Below are 20,122 nucleotides of genomic sequence, written 5' to 3'. Positions count from 1 at the left end.
CGTTTGCCAACTCTAATGAACAGCTCACAATCCTGCATCCATATATTAAAATAACATTTATACAAGCAGACAGTCCTCGCCGCATTCATTCCAAATGGCATACTTCAGTGTTGCTGGTTCCTGTAGTCAGTTGCAATTTTAAAGTGGTGGTGGCAGATGTTTCTAATGCTAAAGCCACACATGCTGCTCCATGCTGCCAACATCTTTGCTGCTGCAGTAGGTCTCAGTATCAGTGCGGCCACTTTACACAGCTGGCTGGGGTGGCAATTACAGTACACATTGTGGTTGGTGCAAAAATTGTAAGAGTAGAGTATGAGATTGAAAACACTATTTGTGGAGTGGATTCGAAATAAGATCCCAGCTGAGAAAACACCACAATGAGCAACAGGCGAGTCTGCACGTCACAGATGGATCTATGAGTAGTGAAACAAATGGACTTGAAGATGTAATAACGCTTGTCTAAATGCTTCTTCACCACTGAATTGATTAAGCAAGGATTTTTAAGAAGAAAAATTCTACATACTACTTACAGCATATATATATATTTCATAACCTGGATAGCTGAGAGTCGTCTTAACCTAACACACCATTTTTTTTAAGGATGGCTGGTAATTCTGAGATCCACACTGAAAAAGAACGGCATTTCCATTAGACTGAAACAGAAATAATGCATCAAATATTAACAGTATTTTGATGGAATTAATAATAAGAAAGTCTTAGTTCTCTTTGGCCTCTCTTCATGGCAAACAGTTTTGGCTGTGGCAGAGGGACTTAAGAGCAGCTGTTGCTGTACTTTGCCTGTGGGGGTTGACTTGTGCTGCCACTGGCTATGTCACTGCCTGTGTGGGCAGACAGTGAAGCTAGCTCTGTCCCTGTTAGCAGAGTATTATAACAGTGCCAACGCCTCCAGTGACCCGTGAAACCTCCCATCTATAGAGATGAATCATACAGATGGGTGCTTTGTAATTCGGCAGAACTGCCCATCCTCTAGCTCCTGCAGCAAAATATTTCTTGGTATATATGACACTGTAGCAGAATAAATCAGCTTTGAATTCTGCAAGAACACCTTAGACAATGTAACGTAGTCTATGCTCCATAAGCGTGAATTTTAGTTTATTGTGAAGGCGTCATTATTTACATCAAGCATTCGAACCTGAATACGTATTTTAGCTTTACACAGCTTCCACATAATGTTACAGCAAATTATTTAGGTTTATTTATCAAAGCAAGGTTTTGCTGAGCATGCATGGTATTTCTCAGTACCACACTGCTTGACATTCATAGAGCTACACAAATTCACACTCAAGGCGCATTACAAACAGTCCTCTATTATTGGCCAGCATGAAACTCAATAGAAAAATTGGATGTTAGGCGTCCTCCCCCTCACAGAACTTCCCAGATGGTCCAAGGATTCAAACATATGATTTTCTGGGTATAAATAGGGTTAACCTTTAGGCTCCCATTGCCTGAAAATTGACAGAGACATTTGAGGAGAAGCTGAAAATATGCTTCAAACTGCAAATACAAGGAAGCTGTATCTGTTAGAGTAGCATGGTGACACATATAAAAGGCTACGTGTCTGTTAACTAGGTTTCCACCGTAGGGGCTTCCAGTAACAACGGTATGGACAGAAAAGAAAATGAAATTACAGCACAATAAATGAATTATCAATAAAGAGCCCTCAATACTATATCTGGGGAGGATCAATACGCCACAGCCAGGCTGCAATGTGGGCCGAGGGCTGAGGGCAAGCCTATAGCTGAGGGACCGGCCAGATCAATAATGTCACTGGGGGTGATTGACGATCAATGCTGCCAGTGACGTTGATTTATGATCAATGAAAGCAAGGCACCCGACTAATAAGGGGGGAAGAGGTGGAGGGGGGCGTGCGAGGGGGGTTCCATAGCGTCCCCTTTACTGTAACTGATTGGGGATCGATGAAGAGTGGCACCGTGGCTGATTAGGGATCAGGCGACTCTGTGGCAGAGGAAGGCGGCTACGTGTGAGAGGATTTGGTTGGCTGCGTGGAGACCAGCCTGTCTGAGCCAGGCAGAGCTGCAGAGACTGTAATTAAAGCTGTGCTGAAAGGAACTTTCCACTGGTTGATAGAAGCTGCAGGTGCAGCTCTCTTTGCTCTTTCACTTTCAAAAGAGCAGCCACACACACGCACACACACACACACACACATCTACACTCTTACACACACACACACTCTTAGACAGTATATACACAATTAAAGACAGCACCGGTCTGCATTATTTTTCTCCCATTCTCCCTCAATGACATCCTTCTTCTCTTTTCCTTTGTTTTCTCATGGTCTTCAGCTTTTTCAAGACGTTATCTTTCCTTTTTGGTTTCTTGCCATTAACCCAACATAACATGTTAAATGTCTTACTGCCAACAGATTACTTTATCTTGTTTCATTTCAGTCATATAATTATCTTTAGTGAACCAACAGATGCTGTGGGCTGTTACTTGTGTCACATTTGGTCTCTTTGACTTTTCTTTTCTATTCTGCCTTCAGGAAGGAAGTAGGAGTAATTAATTTTATGAAGCAGTTAGTGATGCTCATTCTTGATAAATTGAAAATGGATCTCACAACTGTATAAGACAGACAAGTGTAAACTCCTGCACAGTGTCCACATGGAATGGTATATTCTGAGCTTTGTTTTAATTAGACTATCTCACTCAGGCGTCTCTTGTGAATAATGTGTGACCAAAAATGTCAGACGATCCTTTCTTCTTTAATTCTCTACTTTACTACACTATGGTCTTCTGGTAACCTCATAAACACTGATAACATGAGAAGGTACAGACGTGGTTACGAACCTGCTGGCTAATTTAAGATTAGCAGTGTATCCAGCTTCGTGAGACTAAAAAGCCAGAGTTGGGTCCAAATTTAGATGGCTAACCCCTTCATCTGTGGTTTGTCAGACAGACCATTTCTGAGTTTCAAACAGTGCATCAGACATTCCCAGGGCTCATAATTCATTCATTTCTTAGGTATTCTCTTTGTTCTCCAGTGGCATTGACACTAATTTTCCTCTATCTTTCTAAAAAAGTTGCTGACAACGGTGCCATCTTCTTTGAGCTCACTGAATATATCAACTGTTTTCCAAGGAAACTCCAAGATTTGCTGGTTTAATTAAGTAGGTTTTACATTATCATCCAACAATACTGACATTTAAGAAACTGTTTTTGATTTTAATGCAAAGGTCAGGCTAATAATTAAATGAATAATTAATGATCAAAACACTAAGCAGCCCACCTTATTATTTGCGCAGCATTATAAAGTGTATGCTATGTGTGTGTGTGTGTATATATATATATATATATGTCTGTCCGTCTGGCATGTAATATCAATATCAATATTAAACTTTGTTTGAAGTCACCAATAGGGTGCAAATTGTTAAGGAATGCAGTAAAAATAACGATTTGAAAGGTGGTTAGAGGTGTCAATCCTTGAAACAACACAATTCTTAGCCGAAATCTGACCCCACTTCCTTCCTATATCAGCGCTGTACTGTTTCCCTCTCAACTTTCCCACCGTTTCATAGAAAAAAAGGAAAACAAACCAAAGACTGAAGGTAGTTTGACAGCACATTCTTCTCTTGAGAAATATACACACTTGGTAAACTCTTCAGCATTATTTAGACTAGCTTCAGTAACTATGCCCCTTCATTCTCCTTGAGAAAGCGATATCAGAGCAATAACCTGATAGAAAGGTTGACCTGAAGAGAACAACTTTGAGTAAATCCTTGCCTAAACATCTCAGACGTGATGAAAGGCTTTGTTTTTCCCAGTCTGCGTTAATGGGCTCCAATCGATGTGGGAGAGCCTTGTTTTTTCTCCACATGTCCTGACCCTTGGGGAAACACAGGGAGGTAATGTGGGAGGGGAGAGATATTGACACACAACATCGATATCACCAGGGTTCACAGTGGCAGCGTAGTCAAGGTAACTCCTTCTTCCTTCAAGTTGAGCCCTGAAATTGGGACTCATCAGTGCCGCATCAAGGACAGAAGAAGTGTGGTGTAAGTGGGCCTGAGTGCCAGCATGGATTGTAAATTAGCAGGTAGAAACAACACAAATACTATTGTTAAACTGATGATATTCATCAGCACATGATTCTCCTCCAAAACAACCCACCTGTCCATGACACACAGACACAGACACACACACACACACACAGACACACACACACACACACACACACACACAGACACACACACACACACACACAGACACACAGACACACACACACACACACACACACACACACACACAGGCACACAGACCGACCAACACATTCACTTTAACAATGTTAGGAATGTAAGGCAGCACATCACTGCCGCAGAGGCAAGCACATTGCCACACCAGCACTCATCTGTCACCAGCGGCAACCAGCCCGCCAGCCGCCATGATGTGCAGCCTAATTGGGGGAGCTGATGAGGTCTGATGAGGCCGGTACTTATTGAATTCCCCGGCCTGTTATTTAGATAATGCTGGAGAGGAGTGGCCTCCCTCATCTTCCCCATTCTCATCCATTCACTGTCCCAGCAGGGGGCTGCTGGCTAATCCACTCTTGTTTGTAATGGCTGTGCGAACTGAGGGGATTTGGACACGCTCTCCCCTCGCTAGCACACATCTAACACTCTCCACTGTGGATTTTACCCCATAATGGGCCTATTTGATGAGTTAACCAGATCCCAACACCCATCTCAACCCCCTTTGCCTGTCTTTCCATTTCTTATTTTTGGGGGGGTATTGTTGAATAATTAGACTTTGAAGCAATGTTCTTTCCCTTTTCTCAGCTTTTCCAGAGGCAATTACCGAACTTGAAATCTGTAGCTGTATAGTGTTCACTGGTTACAGTGTGTGTGTGTGTGTGTGTGTGTGTATGTGAGTGAAAAAGAGAGAGGGAAAGGGTGTGAAAGAAAGTGTGATGGAGAGAAAGAAAACAGTGGAGAGACGCGGAAGTTGCAGAACAGATGGCTAAATGGCAGGACCACAAACCTTTAATTCTGTGCCTCAGACTGGTGAAGGAGAGGGAGACCGTGAAGTCACAGAGGGGTGCCAAGACTGCTGCTCAGTATGGAACAGCTCATCAAAACGCATTAGAAATGATGAAACTCTTGTGATTAATGCCTCTGCTGCACAGAACTATAAATGATCTGAATTTCAAATGTAAAGTTTGTATGGAAAAACTCAGCATCTGGGTGGTCAGACATTCATCTATAGCAGCTGTAGCGTGGAGAGGCTCCAACAAAGCAAACTCACTGAGATGAGGACTGCCAGAATAACAACAAAAGAGTAAATATCTGACAATTATCCTCATGAGCAGATATAAAAAAGACAGTCACATAATTCTGAAAACTCAAACTACATAAAGTATAGAGGTATTGTCTCCCTAATATATGCATCACACTGTGCATAGCATGTGAGGATCCTGCTATCCCAGCTCTTTGTCTGCCAGAATGTGCATTACAATGAAACACAATAAGCTGTCAAAGTCTCTGAAATGCTGTTATTAAAAATGCTTGCAGTATTTTTCCTCTTTGGAAGTGTTAAGGCAAGCTAGGTCTGATCTTTTAACATATCCAACAAAACCAGCTATGACTGTGTAACTAAAAGTGATACCTTATCCTGAATGAAATAAACCATCCAGACTTTTCACTGAATTACTCGTCCTTGGAATACCCAACGCTATTGAGAAAATCAAAAGGCCAAATTTATAGGTCAGGGGGCGATACTGATGAGGGGGGCTGGTAAGGCAGCAACATTTAAAAGCTTACATGGAGAAGGTACAACCTGGAGTTCACCAGGGGCACCACGAATCAATACCAGCCCGACTTAGAAATCTGCTGTATAATCCTTGATCTCCAAGGCCATTTGCTTTGCAGCCTGAAATTGGATACACCCTAACACCATCCCCATCCCCATCCCCACCCCTGCCCCCTCACACCCACCGCGCCAAGCCTGCTGCTCGCTCCACAAATAAGACATCCTGAAAAATTGATCTGGATGCATCTGTGGCAAGATTACGTCTAGGGCTAAAAGAGAGATATGACTAGCTCAAGGTAATTCATAAATCTGTGTGTCTATGTGTAAGAGGATCAGGACAGGGCCTTGTGAATAGGAAAACCTAGTGGTGGTATTATCATAACTACATCACTGCTATCTGGAAGTCTCCTGGAGCAAAGAAGACATTAAGACAACACCTTTACAAATGCTAAGGCCTGGTAAATGCCAAGCATTGAAAAACACTACTATGTACTCTATACTGTAACTATGATTAACAAGGACACAAGGAAAATAAGTCATCTTTGTTTATTTCGCCTGTAAGCAACAACACCTTTTGTAGTATAATACAATTTCTTTGATGAATGACTTGAGTGAAACAGAATGGAATAAAATAGAAAAGAGTAGAAAAGTATTGTTTAGCCATGTCTGAAAATTACTCTTGTGCATGTTTTTGCCAGTTATTTACAGATCCTGATGACAGTTTTGTACATTAAAAAAATGTATTGTCTTAATGTTTTGTCAGCCCTATTATTATCATAAAGAATGAAGTTGTAAGCAGTGGCTCTTTTGTAAATCCTCACTCCACATCCATCAGTAGAAGAACCACAAAATTTATGTAATTTATTTCATAAAGGCCATATTTGTTTGTGTTCCTCTCTAATTCATTTTCCATTCATTCATTTATTCAACCTTTATTTACACAGGGTGGTCCAGAGGGAGTAGTTCACTCTCTTTCTACATGGGCGCCCTGTGTACAGTACAAGTAAAGGCAAATATCCAACATTTAGTTAACATTAATGTCTTTTATTTACAGACAAAACTGTAAATAAAAGACAAGGGTAAAATAGTGGAGTACCAAAAAAAGGGCCCCAAACAAGCATATAATAAAATATGAATACAATATGGGATAAAGGCACCTACTCTTAACCACTGCAGGCACAGGAACAGTCACTGCCATCAGTGTAGCTTGTGAATGCATTGTTTCAGCCACTGATGGCCTGTGCTCGTCCTTTTTGTATCTAATCTTACTTCAGTCAGGAATTCAAGGTCAACAACAATTTGATGACAGCGTCAGTCTCAAGTCAAATTATTTTTCTCTCCAGTGTTACAAGCAAAAACTTTAAGTTTTGTTTTTTGCCAATAATATATTTTTTAAAATAATTATTCAGTGTTGTTAGATTATGTTTATGTGGGAGGAAGCTTTTACTTGAACTTTATTTTAAAATGTTTAAAGACCTCTCAAACGTTTTGTTGTTTTAGTTGTTACAGTAACAGTTCTTACCAGTGTGTCACAAGCAAGATATGAAAAGTGAGATTTCTACGAAGAGTATATCCTTATGTGCTTCTCTGCTGTTAGTGTGGGCTGCCTAATTTTTTTTATTCCCATGGTGGTGTGTATTGTTAGAGTGGCAGTTGTTGGACTCTCTGAGGCCTTTAAGCTCTCTGTTTTCCCCTATTACTTGTGCCTGGTGGGGGGACAGACAGTTGTAGAGAGATGCGGTGCAGCACAGCAGGGGTGGTCCCCAGATACCACAGATTCATACTTTCCACCTGACGCGCAGGATAGAGAGAACAGAGAGCTGGCAATTACTAGACTTCTCTCTATATATACTGCAATCGTGGCCAGCTCTGCTCTGCTGTACTCCACTCTGAAGGCTGTCTTAGGGCCAAGCTGGAGGTAATGAAAGCAACACACTCCTAATGGACTATTGATGTGTGTGTATTTGTGAGTGTGTGTGGATGTATGAGAGGAAGACAGAGGACGAGAGTGAGAGAGAGAGCGAGCTCAAAGAACAAAGGAAGGAAAGAGACTGTAAGAAATCATTCTGTTGACATGCTGCTGTGTTTTCTTTTTGTGTGTTGTCTGTGTCTGTGTTTTTGCTATGGCAAAAAGTGTGCATCCATGTCTGTAAAGTTACTATAAATCATCTATATAAGCTAAGTAAAAGCAGCAGAAATAAACCACAAGTTTGATCTAATAGCCATGATGTGCCGTACTGCCAGCCAAGGAAAGAGACAGACAGAGAGACAGTGTGTCTGAGACATGAGGTCACTCATAACCAGGTGTGTTTCCATCGTCCTTCAGCTCAAACAACCAGCAGGCAGCTCTCATATAAATACACTTGTATACAGAAAAAGATGTAAATAACCCCAAGTGACAAAAAAACATTGGCAACTTGGACCTCATCACAGTAAGTTTCACCAAATGGAACACGTCCCACTCCTACTGCTCGTCCATTGGCAGAGCATGTAGGTGTGTATGCAATTTTTTTGTGTGTGTCTCTGTGTGTGTCCCCTACCCTGCTGGCAGGCAGTCGGATGAATGAATGGGCGTCCACTCCTGGAGGTCCGGTGGCGCTACAGAAATAACTCTGCTGACCACAGTGACCTCTGCTTGTTCCCACACAGCCTGCGTCCTGTTCTAATGGAGGCGCGTGCTCTATTTTGGGGGCAGTGGCTAGATTTATCTCACTGCCCTCTGTGTCCTGGGATGGTGACAGTGACGTGGTCGGGTGTAACTGATGCCTCCTGTTTTTTTTTGTTTTTTTTTGTTGTTGTTTTTTTTGTTACCTTTCTTCCCTGACGCAAGCACACACTGGATACAGTCAGTCCTGAGGTCAGTTCTGGTCACTGAGATGACCTCACTATACCTCACTATTTCTGTTCACTTTCAGATGTATACCTTAAAACAAACTAAAAACATGCTAGCTTGGAAAAAATAGAAAGCTGTAATTTATCAAACTCGTGTTGTGATTCTCTAACCTAATGAAAGGTGCAGAAGATAGAGAGAGGTTGACCAGTGAACCACAGAAAGCAAGCCTGCAGAATGGCTTGCATACCTCAGAGACCTTGGAGCATGATTATCCTCCTCAGCAAACTTAATCTTCATTCTGGAGGACGGGCAGGCTGGCCGAAAGGCTATGAGCTCAGTGACCTACTGTATCTGCTGAGAGGCGGAATATTATTCTTTCCAAAAGAAATGCGTTGCCTCAGGTCCTGCATTAGATTAAGTTGACTGATGGCTAAAACCTGGAATCTAGGGATCTGTGAAGATAACGTGCGTATCGCAAGACTTCATTCCTGAGGTGGTGGAGAGCCCAGCTAGATCTAGGCAGAGGTATAAAAAGAAAAACCTAGAGGTTTTTGCTTATGACTGTAAAGAAAGCAGTCTGATTTCTGAGCTTCCCAAAATAAAATTCTCTCTCTCACACAAACACACACATAAAAAGATATTCTTTAATAACTACTGTGTCCTAACGCAAAACATTCAACCAACTATTCATCCCTAACTGTTTTTCACTGGGTCAGTGCTACATGCTAGCAGAGACTTTACTTAATCATAGACTCATGTGATGCATTTTTAGGGGTCCCATCAATTTTAGTGAACTACAAAATAATACATTTGTGTCAGGAAATCATAACCCTAGACATCATCCCTAATGAAAACTCCTTACCTCACAAAAGACAATAATTCAGACTTAATAAGAGTAAGAATATACAGCCATGTGAAGCTCTGTGAGGCTAAGACAAACAGAACTGCATACAAACACAGCCCCCTCATTCATTTGAATGGAACCACTGTGTTGGGTCAGCAGGGATGCTGATGCAGAAGTTTCTGGCAATCTGCATTATCCAACACAGCAATGTGCCGCTATCACAGACTGGTAGATTTCTTATGGAGAAGAGGGAAAGACATACATAACCATTCTCAGAATCACAAAGCTAACATAAAATAAGATTTCTCACCCAAATTTGTCACTACTTGACAATAAATTTAAAACTATAAGTAGCAAAAATTACAAGGAAGAAAAATTTGTTATTAACTGTCAGCTATCCACACTGAGTGAATCCACGGCATAAAAAAGAAGCAAATCCATTAATGAACAGGCTGAGCACATGTCAAACAAAGAGGAGAGGAAAAATGTTCTTCATAAATAAAAGCAGCCTCAGGTGCTTATTTTGCTTGTGCTAATATTGTGTGCACTCAGCTATATCCACTAACACAGATGAGCATTAGGGAGAGATGAACAGGAATGTGTGCGATGCGCAGAATAGAGAGCAGAGAGGAGGGGAGAGAAAGAGAGGGATGAAAGACAGTGGTGGCAGGGAAGATAGGAGAGGGAGGGATGGATGGATGAGAGAGAGTTTAAAAGCAAGGACAACAAAAAGTGAGAGATATGAGCTGGGTGAGAGGCAGAAAGATAGAAGGGGATCAGCACGGTGGACAGCTGGGTCGGGGTAACGGGGGTCAAGCTCAGGAAGTGGTCACACGGTCAATGTCATTCTTTCATCTCGTCTGCTGCAGATGCAGCAACCTAAACTTTAGTCAAATTTAACCTTCTGAAAGCACAGGTTGATCCAACTTTCACTACTCTCTCTTCTGCTTCCCTACACCACCCATCACTATCTTCCCCTCTCTGCCCTTTTCCATCTGTTCTCTTTTATCTGCCTCTCTTATTCCTGTCACATTTCCCCAGCCCCTAATCTATTTCTTTCTATCTCACTCCTGCTATATTTCTCTCTATTACTCTCCCTCGTTCTGTATCTTTTTCTCATGGTAACTCTCCTTCATTCTGTCTCTCTCCACATTAGATGTGGTTGAGTGGAGAGCAAAGTCAATCGTTCCTGCCTAAACCCCTCCAGGAGCCCGAGCTCCTCTTCTCTGCCTAAACAAACTTTGAAGCCAATCAAAGGGCTTATATTATTTTCTGTGGAAGGGGACTGCAGCAGGTGAATACTTTATATTTCAGTGACAGATCCACTCAGAGCGGCTCCTCTCTCCTCCTCTCTCTGCTAAATGTTGGCTTCGCTCATGATTGATACAGTTCAGTGGCAAAACAAACAAAGCGTGACAAATCCAGATTATTGTCTGTGGGTGAGATAAGGTTATAATGAGAAAGTGCAACGGGGGAAATTGATCCTTTTTCAGGAAGCTGTCTGATTTACTGGGGATGCCAATAATAACTTCCTGTGTGTCCTGCCTCTCATGGAAGGCAGGTAGAGTCAGGGGTGGGGGTGAATGGTTCATGCTAAGAGGACAGATTTCATTATGATGCAATATCCTGAGAAGCCCATTCGAAGGGGAGGTTTGGTGGCTAATTATTATCCATGGCAGTGTATATTGAAAAGCTGTCTGAATGTCATTGAAGATCACAAACAGAGACAGAAATATAGTTGGTTTATACTGGATGACAACAGAAGTAAATTAATTATCAATACATAATGGATTTGACCTTTTTGTTGCCATCAAAGAAGAGGAGGGAAAACATTAGATATAAACAATTCAAAGATCAGCACCAGTACATGACATATATTTGCATAATGGGAAAAATATACCTTGGCATGCCTACAGAGGCAGCCATGTCTGAGACGTATACTGACAGCTAAGCCACCAACCTACTTGGCTACATGTTAAATCTACACACCATAGGGGAGAGAAATAGGCTTGCCGACAGGCCAGTTATTAGCCAGGGGAATGTGGGAGGGATTGCAGAAATTAACATGGATTACTCAAGTATGACTGACAGTTTCAGAAGGGCTTTTTGTGACTTACCAAGTGATTTGGGACTTGCCTTAATTCAGCGAGGGACGTTTTAATACCGTGGGCTGTCTTTGCTATCTTGGCACCGTTGCCTTGGTGAGGATGCCAATAGGGAGGGGATCTTTTCTCTGCAACAGCACCCCCAGCAACAGCTCCCCCACCCTCAGCGGCACAGGCCTTGCGTTCTGCAAATAATCACGAGATGTGTCGTCGGGCCAGCACTTGGGCTTCAGCGCTGTGTTTTGGTCTATGCTGTGTTTTGTTTAAAAGGGGGGCTTGCCAAATAGCGGCCCCTATGAACTCTGTCTGGCAGCTGCGGTGTTTCCACAAAAGCCTGGGCATCATCTGGATCTCTGACAGAGAATCAGAAAACCTTGGATTTGATTGGGATGACATTTATATGGGGGTAGGGCACTTCACATGAGAAAAACACTGCACAAGTGCACAAGTCTCCATGGAGAATATAGCTTTTACTGTAGGACTAAATTCACTTCTTTATGTAGAAGAATACTTGAGAACAGACAGAGACAGTCACTGCAGTTTGAAAAGAAATTGTAAAAGCAGGGCTAGAGAGAAAATGCCAAAGTGCTGTTAAAAAAAAAAAAGAAAAAGCAGGAAAGCTTGTACATATTGCATGTTTCCGTTTGGTTCCATCTCCCAGGGCCACTGTGGCTGCTTCCTGATGTGGTTTTCATTATTTATCCAGCATCTATTGGACAATATTGGAGCCAACTCTGAGCTCTGCTGCCATATTGGCAGCAGGACAAGGGAGCGAGCAACAACAACGGAAGTGAAAAGGAAGAAGCTGCAGTGTTACTGCACATTCAGTCTGGACTGAATCTCTGTTTGCACAGTTAGGCATTCATGAGAGTGCTGGATTCATCAAAGTCTGGTGCTGTAATTTGGCACTGCTCAACACTACCTGTATCTAACCCTTCTAAGAACACACCGTTTTGTTTATTTAGCTGTTGTTTGGTTGTTGACAATGAAATTAAGTTGAATTGCACAAAGAGCAGCAATTCGCCTGAACAGAACAGCACACACAGTGTATCAAATGTTATCAATTTCCTTTCTGCCACTGCATACACACAATATGGGATGTACATGAGATTACTCATCAGCCAAAGCCAAACAATGGCTAATGTATCTCCGGTTCGAATTACATTTACCATAGGGTGTCATCTCTAAGCTGTTTAATGCATTGTGGGACGAAGGGCTTTAATCAGCGAGGCTCAGCGGAGCCAGCGGATTAAATCACTTTTTATCTGCACTTCCTTTGACTTTCCCAGTGCTCAGGGTTGCAGTGTAAATCATAATGCGTCCCTGTTGGGCTCACTTCAGTATGGGTCATTGCTGTAGTCACATTTCATACATTCCATTTATTTTGTGTATTGAGTAAATCCACATCCACTGAAAAACAAGGATAACTCTCAATTCTCAAGTCCAACTACACAGCAGACAATTTCTCAGAAAATAGTTTTGTGTGTCTACATGAGTGTGTAAGTCCATCTATCTGTGTGTGTAGCCTATGTAGATATATGTACAGTATACATGTGCATATGCGTTGTTGCGTTCAAACAAATGCGCTTATGTCCATAGATGAAAACTCATACACACACTTATTACGTATTACGTATTTTAGCATTTATGTACTCCATCAATGTGCATGTATAGAGCATGTGCACGACTTTTTATCTTTTCGGGTGTATGCACGCTCACATCCGACAGCAGCAACAGGGAGAGCGGCTGCCGCATTGCACAGAATAGCTAAACAGCTGTAGCGCTCCATCAGGGCTATCGATCATGTCCCTCTCTCTGAATCACAATCAGACGTGGGCAGAGCAGAGCGGCTGGAGCAGGCCTCGGTGACTGGCTTGTTGGACGACTGCTACACACCTCTCATATCAACCAGGCCTCACCAAACAAACCTGACCTGGATAGCTGATTAGATGCATCTATATGCGAGTGTTGTAGTTCTTGTTTCTGTAGAACTTTCTGAAATAGGCAAGTATAACACCGAATATAATAGTGTCTATCATATTTAATGTACTTACTACTTATGCTACAGTTGTAAAGAATGTCTAATCACTACACGTATTGACATACCACCTAACATACTGGACATGCTAACTCTGATTCAGTAACATGAATCAAAAGTGTATTAAACCAAACATTGCATCTGCATAACACATGTAACCACTAGAAAATTAGACATGATTTCATTAAAAACTCAACAGTAAGAAGAGGGAGGCTGTTTGAGTATCATTAGCTGCCATCTGCTATCATCTCCCTACACTGTATATCAACTCAACATCTCATGTAATCACAAGGAAGTTGGATGTTATTACATTAAAATTCAAACAGGAAGTGTATGGAGGCTGTCTATGGCACCATTAGCTGCCATCTGTTAGCATCTCCACAATCTTCTGTTCTGTATGTTCCCACCCCTCTGTGTCCTTGTGTTATCTGCAACCCCAATGTTAACTTCCTGCCAATATGGTGACTTCCTCTCTGTTTATTTTCCCATTGTCAGTTGAATTTAACAGATGACCTGGCACCTGACTTCCAGATATTTACTTCCTGGTATGGGACAGCCAGGTTACAACTCAATATCCTCTTTGTATTGCCACTGGACACACCTGAGTAGAGGAGGACAGCTATAACAAGACCAACCCCATTACACACACACACACCCACACACACACACACACACCCACATCTCTTGACACAGTGTGATTGAGTGGCTAAGCTGGAAATGCAGAGGCTTGTCAGATATGGGCTTGAGAGGATTGGTGAGTGAGCTTGGTACATTGAGAAGAGTGTGTGTGCATGTGTATGTGCATGTTATGCTTGTTAAAAGTGTTGTAATGCATGTGTGTAGGCATGTGTGTGCTACTAAAGCTGCTTTGTGTGTGTGTGGGCTATGTTTTAAATGCTAAATGGTGGAAAAAAGGGATCCCATTAGCATTATATGGATGTTGACATTCCATTCAGGTCAAAGTTATTGGTGCATGACTATATTTGTGCTTATGTGGTTTGTGTGTGTGTATGTGTCAAGTCTCACACAGTGTAGTAGTCATGGCTGTCACACAAGCGTACACATGCACGTGCACGCACGCACACACACACTCACACACTCCTACTGTGCTGTGTGTGGCGGGAGCCCCCTGAGGGGTGCCGCTGAGCTGTCAAAGATGGATGGATGAAGAAGCTGCCCTGCATAGAAAAGGGCTCTGGGGAAATACCACCAACATGACACGCACACGCACACACACACATACACACACACACACACACACACTGACACAGACTCTATCAGCACACAAATACAGTATGTATGTATTCCTGCTTTAAAATTCATAAATTTGAATATGCACACATGAATCAGGAAACACAGAAACAAATACAAATGTAGTGAAAACACATAACATGCACACTTGTACACATGCACACATCTATAAAGGGCTAGTTGCTGCCTCTGTGAGAAAGAGAATCAGCCCTAGGGTGCTCTGCAGAGGAACATCTGAATTTGATAACAGAGGAATGTCCAGAGATCTCCATTTAGCAGACAGTGAGTCAACATGGACAGTGTCAGAGTGGAAAAAACACACTTCCTCAATCCCACACTCTCCTGTGAATTGAAAATTATGGGAAAAGTATCAAAGGAATGACAGAGCTTTCATCTATTAGTATTCATGAAGAGGACCAACATCTACAGGACAGCATTTTAAAATCTGAAACATACCATTTATTTATTTATATATATATATAGACTTAAACAATAACTCTTTTTATTTGGGTCTTGTCTTACATGTTTTGGACACCAAGTAAATTTCTGAGATCTGGAAATGAGCCACTTTAGCTAAAAAGAAATCAGATGGGGTAAGAAACATGAGAAATCACAACATGCTGCAGATTTTCAACATTTCTGTCAACTTGTGTGTGTGTGTGTGCTCTCATGTGCAAAGTAGCTATTTCATTGACATTTCCGGTGTGTTCACTTTTTGATTTACTTACAAGTAATGTGGTTTAGATAATCTAGATAGACTGTTGGCTTGTTTATAACTTGTCTGATCATCTAACTGCTTGTGTTTCTTGCTCTGTCAGACTTTGTTGTAGCATTTTACTAGATTCCCAGATCTCAGCATTTATTTTGGTGAGGAAAGTATTGTCATAACTGATAGAAATTATGGTTAAAAAAAAGGCAAACGATAAAGACCCAGGTTGTAATAGACCATAATTATCCTTTGAATTAATTCTGACTATGGTTTGCATTACCTCAAATCACAAATTGCAACAACACAAGGAACAATAATGGCTTACGCAGAAGCCTGTCGTGTGTGTATAATCAACAAGGGAAAGGGGACTTTTCATGGACCCTTGAGGATCGGACCATAGTAGCATCGGACCAGAGCAGCATCGGACCAGAGCAGACCTTGTAAACTTAACCATTCTTAATTCCACAGAAGGATTTCCTCGATCAGGGCAGTAAATCTCCATGCTTGGCACAAGCCTGAACAATCCATTAACAATAATAAAGCCAGAGCGGCTGGGAGATAGACCCTTAAAGGGGAAGGTCAGCCTGATATTACAGCTTTAAAGGTTTCCTATTACGGCTCAACTTCAATATAACCACTCACCTTGCCTTTAATGGCCGCTGGCTATGCAGTGGCTGAGCATATATGGAGATTCTAAATCCAGTCTCTTTCAGATATTACTGGATAGTGGAGAGCGATTTATGGGTCTGGTGCTGTGCCTCTGGTTGGAGGTGTGAGCATTGTTAATAAAATTGCTACAGGGGTGAAGGAGATCTCCTCGGTATTGCCCTGTCTGGCCCACACGTCCTGCTGGGACACACGGGAGGCTTCAAGCGCTGCAGCACCTGGCCCCCAAAAGTGCTTAGGCAGCACTTTTTTCTTCATCCTGTCCTGTCCCTCTGACTGTTTCTTTCATATCTTTACTCTCCTTCCACCTCACTTTTCTTTTTGCTGCCACCTCTTGTCACCCTTACTCCCTTAGAGACTTGCTCTGTTTCCAACGTTTCCAATTCTTTGTCTCCTTGTGTTTCAAACTTTTGGGACAGGGATGCCCTGGATGCCGAATAAAAGACAAATTTCTGTGCTGGCACACAATGTGGTACTATCTTGTCTCTACATCTGTCTCCATTTTGTGACATTCTTTCTTTCACCCTCTTTTCTCTGCCTGTTCTCTCCTTGGCCAGCTTGTTCCACTGTCTAGGGTGACTGCAGAAAAGAGAGATAGGAAGGAGAAAGGACATAGCAACAGAGAGCAGGAGCAGGAGAGGAAAGAGGGGAGAGTGCAAGCTCTTAAGTAGATTGCAAAGAACAGCACAGAGGCATGAGTGTGAATATTAAGCGGGTTTTCTTCTGCCCGAGAAGTTCCAGCCTGCAGCAGCAGCACCACAAGGGAGGGAGAGAGATGGTGACAGAGAGAGAGAGAGGGGGCGGAAGAGATCTATGGAACCATCAGCTATTCAGCCATAGCTAAGACAGCTAACTTCAGGTGTCAGAAACAACATTGTACACAATCTATCAAGCTGTCCCGCAGATCTGAGATGAGAAATTACCATAATTGAATTAGAAAGGGGGTTTCTCATTGCAAAGGTGATGATTTTCCAAGAAAGAAAGGAAAGGGGTGATGCCAGAGTAATGTAAAGCAAAGGAGAAGAGACTCACCTGGAATGCCTGGCGGGGTTTTCAGGTATTTCCCATTGAAATGCTGTATCACTACTTCACACTTCTCTGTGGACTCCATCCTGCAACAGACAGTGATACATAGGGTTTAATTTAAAAACCAATCACTATATAGTCAGAAAAAACATCTTTTTCAAATAAATATACTCAACTTCTACTCTAAATTATGATACACAGAGAGAGTGCTTGTGGTAAATACACTGGCTTGATTTATGGCACAAAATAGAACTATTATTATTATTATTATTATTATTACAGCCACAGGTAACAGGTAGCAATACCTCTCAGTCTGAGCTACAGTTCACTACTCATCTAGACCATGGCACCACCTTTAAGAAAAAATATATCAAGGTGTGTTTCAGCCCAAAAAGAGCAGAGCTGCAGTTGTTTTATTTATTTATTTTTAACATCTCTTGTTACAACAATTCTTGTTACCTGCAACCTTGGAACACATGGAGCATGAGGAAAATACTGCCCCTGATGACACATTTACCACAATAAGGAGTCACCCACTAGACCGTGTCCTGCTGGCAGTTATTATCATTCTGTTCATTCTAAAAAGTCCAATGAGACTATTCAGAGTCTGACTGTCTGTCCGTCTATCTGCTGGGGGATGTCACTGTCTGCATGAGTCAGAAGGTCATAATTAAATTCAACATTTGCAGGGAAGGAGCAGTTACACAGCCTTTCTCTCTGACTAATAGAAAAGAAAAATGATAGAAAGACAGAGAGAGCAGGCAAAATGGATGCAAGGATGCAGAAGAAAAAGCAGAGGAAGGGATATATGAGTAGTTATGGGAAAGTTGAAATGAGAGGGAAAGAGAGGCAGGCTGACTCCAGTCACTGGATCAAACGCTGTGTATAGGCCAAGCAGCTGACCAGCAAATGGTCTCTGATCTCTCGCATTACAAGTTCACAGACACTCATGTCCATACACACCTCACATCAAAACATGTCCGTATGTAATTCCCTTCCCGTGAAATTGAAGCCCAGTTGATTAGCTTTGTACACTGTCCCCAACATTACCAGGGCTTTAGGTGCCTCCCTTGACCTTGAAGTCCTTGGTTTCTTTGCCTCATCTTAACTGGGTAAACATGAATATAAGGCTGATGTACCACTTGTTTTTTACATTAAAAATGTCTTAAATTCCTAGAGAAATTGAAAAAGAGTCCTTTCAACTGACCATATTTTGATGTTAAATTCTTGCAGAGTCTTTTGGGTCATAAAAACATCAATTATAGTGCTGTCTGTATCTGTGTCTATACTTTTCTCTGTGCATAAGGAAATTCTGTATCTATATATCAAACAGTTCAATTGTGTTACTTTACAATAACATAGAAAAACATAATGCTCTTATTTTACCATCAGGTTCTTTATCATATCCATACAAAGAGCTCATATTAAAATGAGGCAGTTTTTAAATGCAGGCTTGAGTGATTCCTATGCCTTTATGGTAATATGCTCTTGGAATGTGCAGAATTCATTGCTTTCCAGATTTTTATGCTTCATTCGCTCTCACCTCCTCCAATACTCATATCATCCTGTCAGCCTTCTCACTTCTCTGTCCTGTGTCTCTCATCCTTCTCCTATCTCTACCTTCATCCTTCTTCTTCTTTTTTTTTTTTTTTTTTTACCATAGCTTCTTTATCGCTCTCTCTGTCCCATCTATCTTACTCCCGGCCCGTCTGCACCTCTTCTTTTTGACGTCTCTCTCATTCCTCCCCGTCTTTCAACCTTGGTTATTTCCTCCATCTTTCACCGTTACCCTCACTCCCTCCCACCCCATCTCTCTCACTTTCCGTGCCCTCCTTTCCTTCCCTCTCTGTCCATCCTTTTGTTTCTCCGTTACGCCCTATCCACATAAACATCTTTCTCCCTTTTCCCCTCCCTACTTCTCTTTTTAGAACGTGTAATCTTTCGCACTTCCTGGCATCATCCATCTCTCACTGACCCTGTATCCACCCTTTTCCCCATCTCTCTTTCTTTTTCCTCAGTCCTCCCTGTTACAGGGACAGTTGATACTAACCAGCCAGTGTGACTCAGCAGATGACTAATCATGACAACTGGCCTTAAACACATCACTAGCACTCAGCAACAAGAAATTCAATCAGTAAGAACACCATCATTTGGCTGATTCAAAGAGTACGTAAATGCAGTAAGGGCTGGGTATTTTTAGATTAGAGAGCAGAAACCAACTTCTCAAATGTTAAACCTTTAAAACACAAGCAGCTGAACTGCTCCCGAACAAAATACTCTAAAACAGGTAAAATATGATTTAAATCAGTCTCTCAACAAAAAATAGGACAAGAGAGCAAAGAGTATAAATACAAGGAAGCCTTTTATGGCAACTGTCAGTACCTGACAGCATTTTTCACTGCAAAGGACAAATTTGGTTAAAATGATAATAATAAAAAAAACATTCAGGTTTCATATTCAGCTCTACATTAAAAGAAAGAAACAAAGGAAGACAGATGTCCACTTCCTTATGGGTCGCCCATAATGTAAAACGAAAACGAAACAAAATGAGATGAACAAACAGGATTGAAACTGTTCATGTGGCAAAACTGGTTACTGCACAGAAAAAGGACATTTTTTCTCTTTTATTTCTCACTTATTTTGACTATTTTCAGCAACTAGTTGTTTTATTCCTATGTCTTTGACAGCATATCATAACCTGTTCTGAATGTATTATTTATTTTACTTTAATTCAATTGTGCCAATAAAGCTTTGCTGAATAGAAGTAGTGTGTTAATGTTTATAGAATATGTATGCATTTATGCCTGCATGCATTCATAATATGCTCCTAATCCCCGTTCACACAAACATCTGCACTTCAACACAG

The 20,122-nt window shown here is 41.6% G+C and overlaps 1 protein-coding gene across 5 annotated transcripts in view; it reads right to left on the bottom strand.

Annotated features, from left to right (window-relative positions):
* The window catches only part of rbms3 (RNA binding motif, single stranded interacting protein), a 254,977-nt gene that overhangs the window by 46,677 nt on the left and 188,178 nt on the right, over window positions 1–20,122 (bottom strand). For all 5 annotated transcript variants that reach the window (XM_018685388.2, XM_051067783.1, XM_051067788.1 and 2 more), the window contains one exon: window positions 17,263–17,342. In XM_018685388.2, coding sequence (XP_018540904.1) covers window positions 17,263–17,342 — 80 coding nt within the window. The remainder of the gene's footprint in view (window positions 1–17,262; window positions 17,343–20,122) is intronic.

This window comes from Lates calcarifer, linkage group LG3 (genome assembly GCF_001640805.2).
Source record: "Lates calcarifer isolate ASB-BC8 linkage group LG3, TLL_Latcal_v3, whole genome shotgun sequence".
Taxonomy (NCBI): domain Eukaryota; kingdom Metazoa; phylum Chordata; class Actinopteri; family Centropomidae; genus Lates; species Lates calcarifer.
This window is presented reverse-complemented; position numbering and strand designations above follow the sequence as displayed.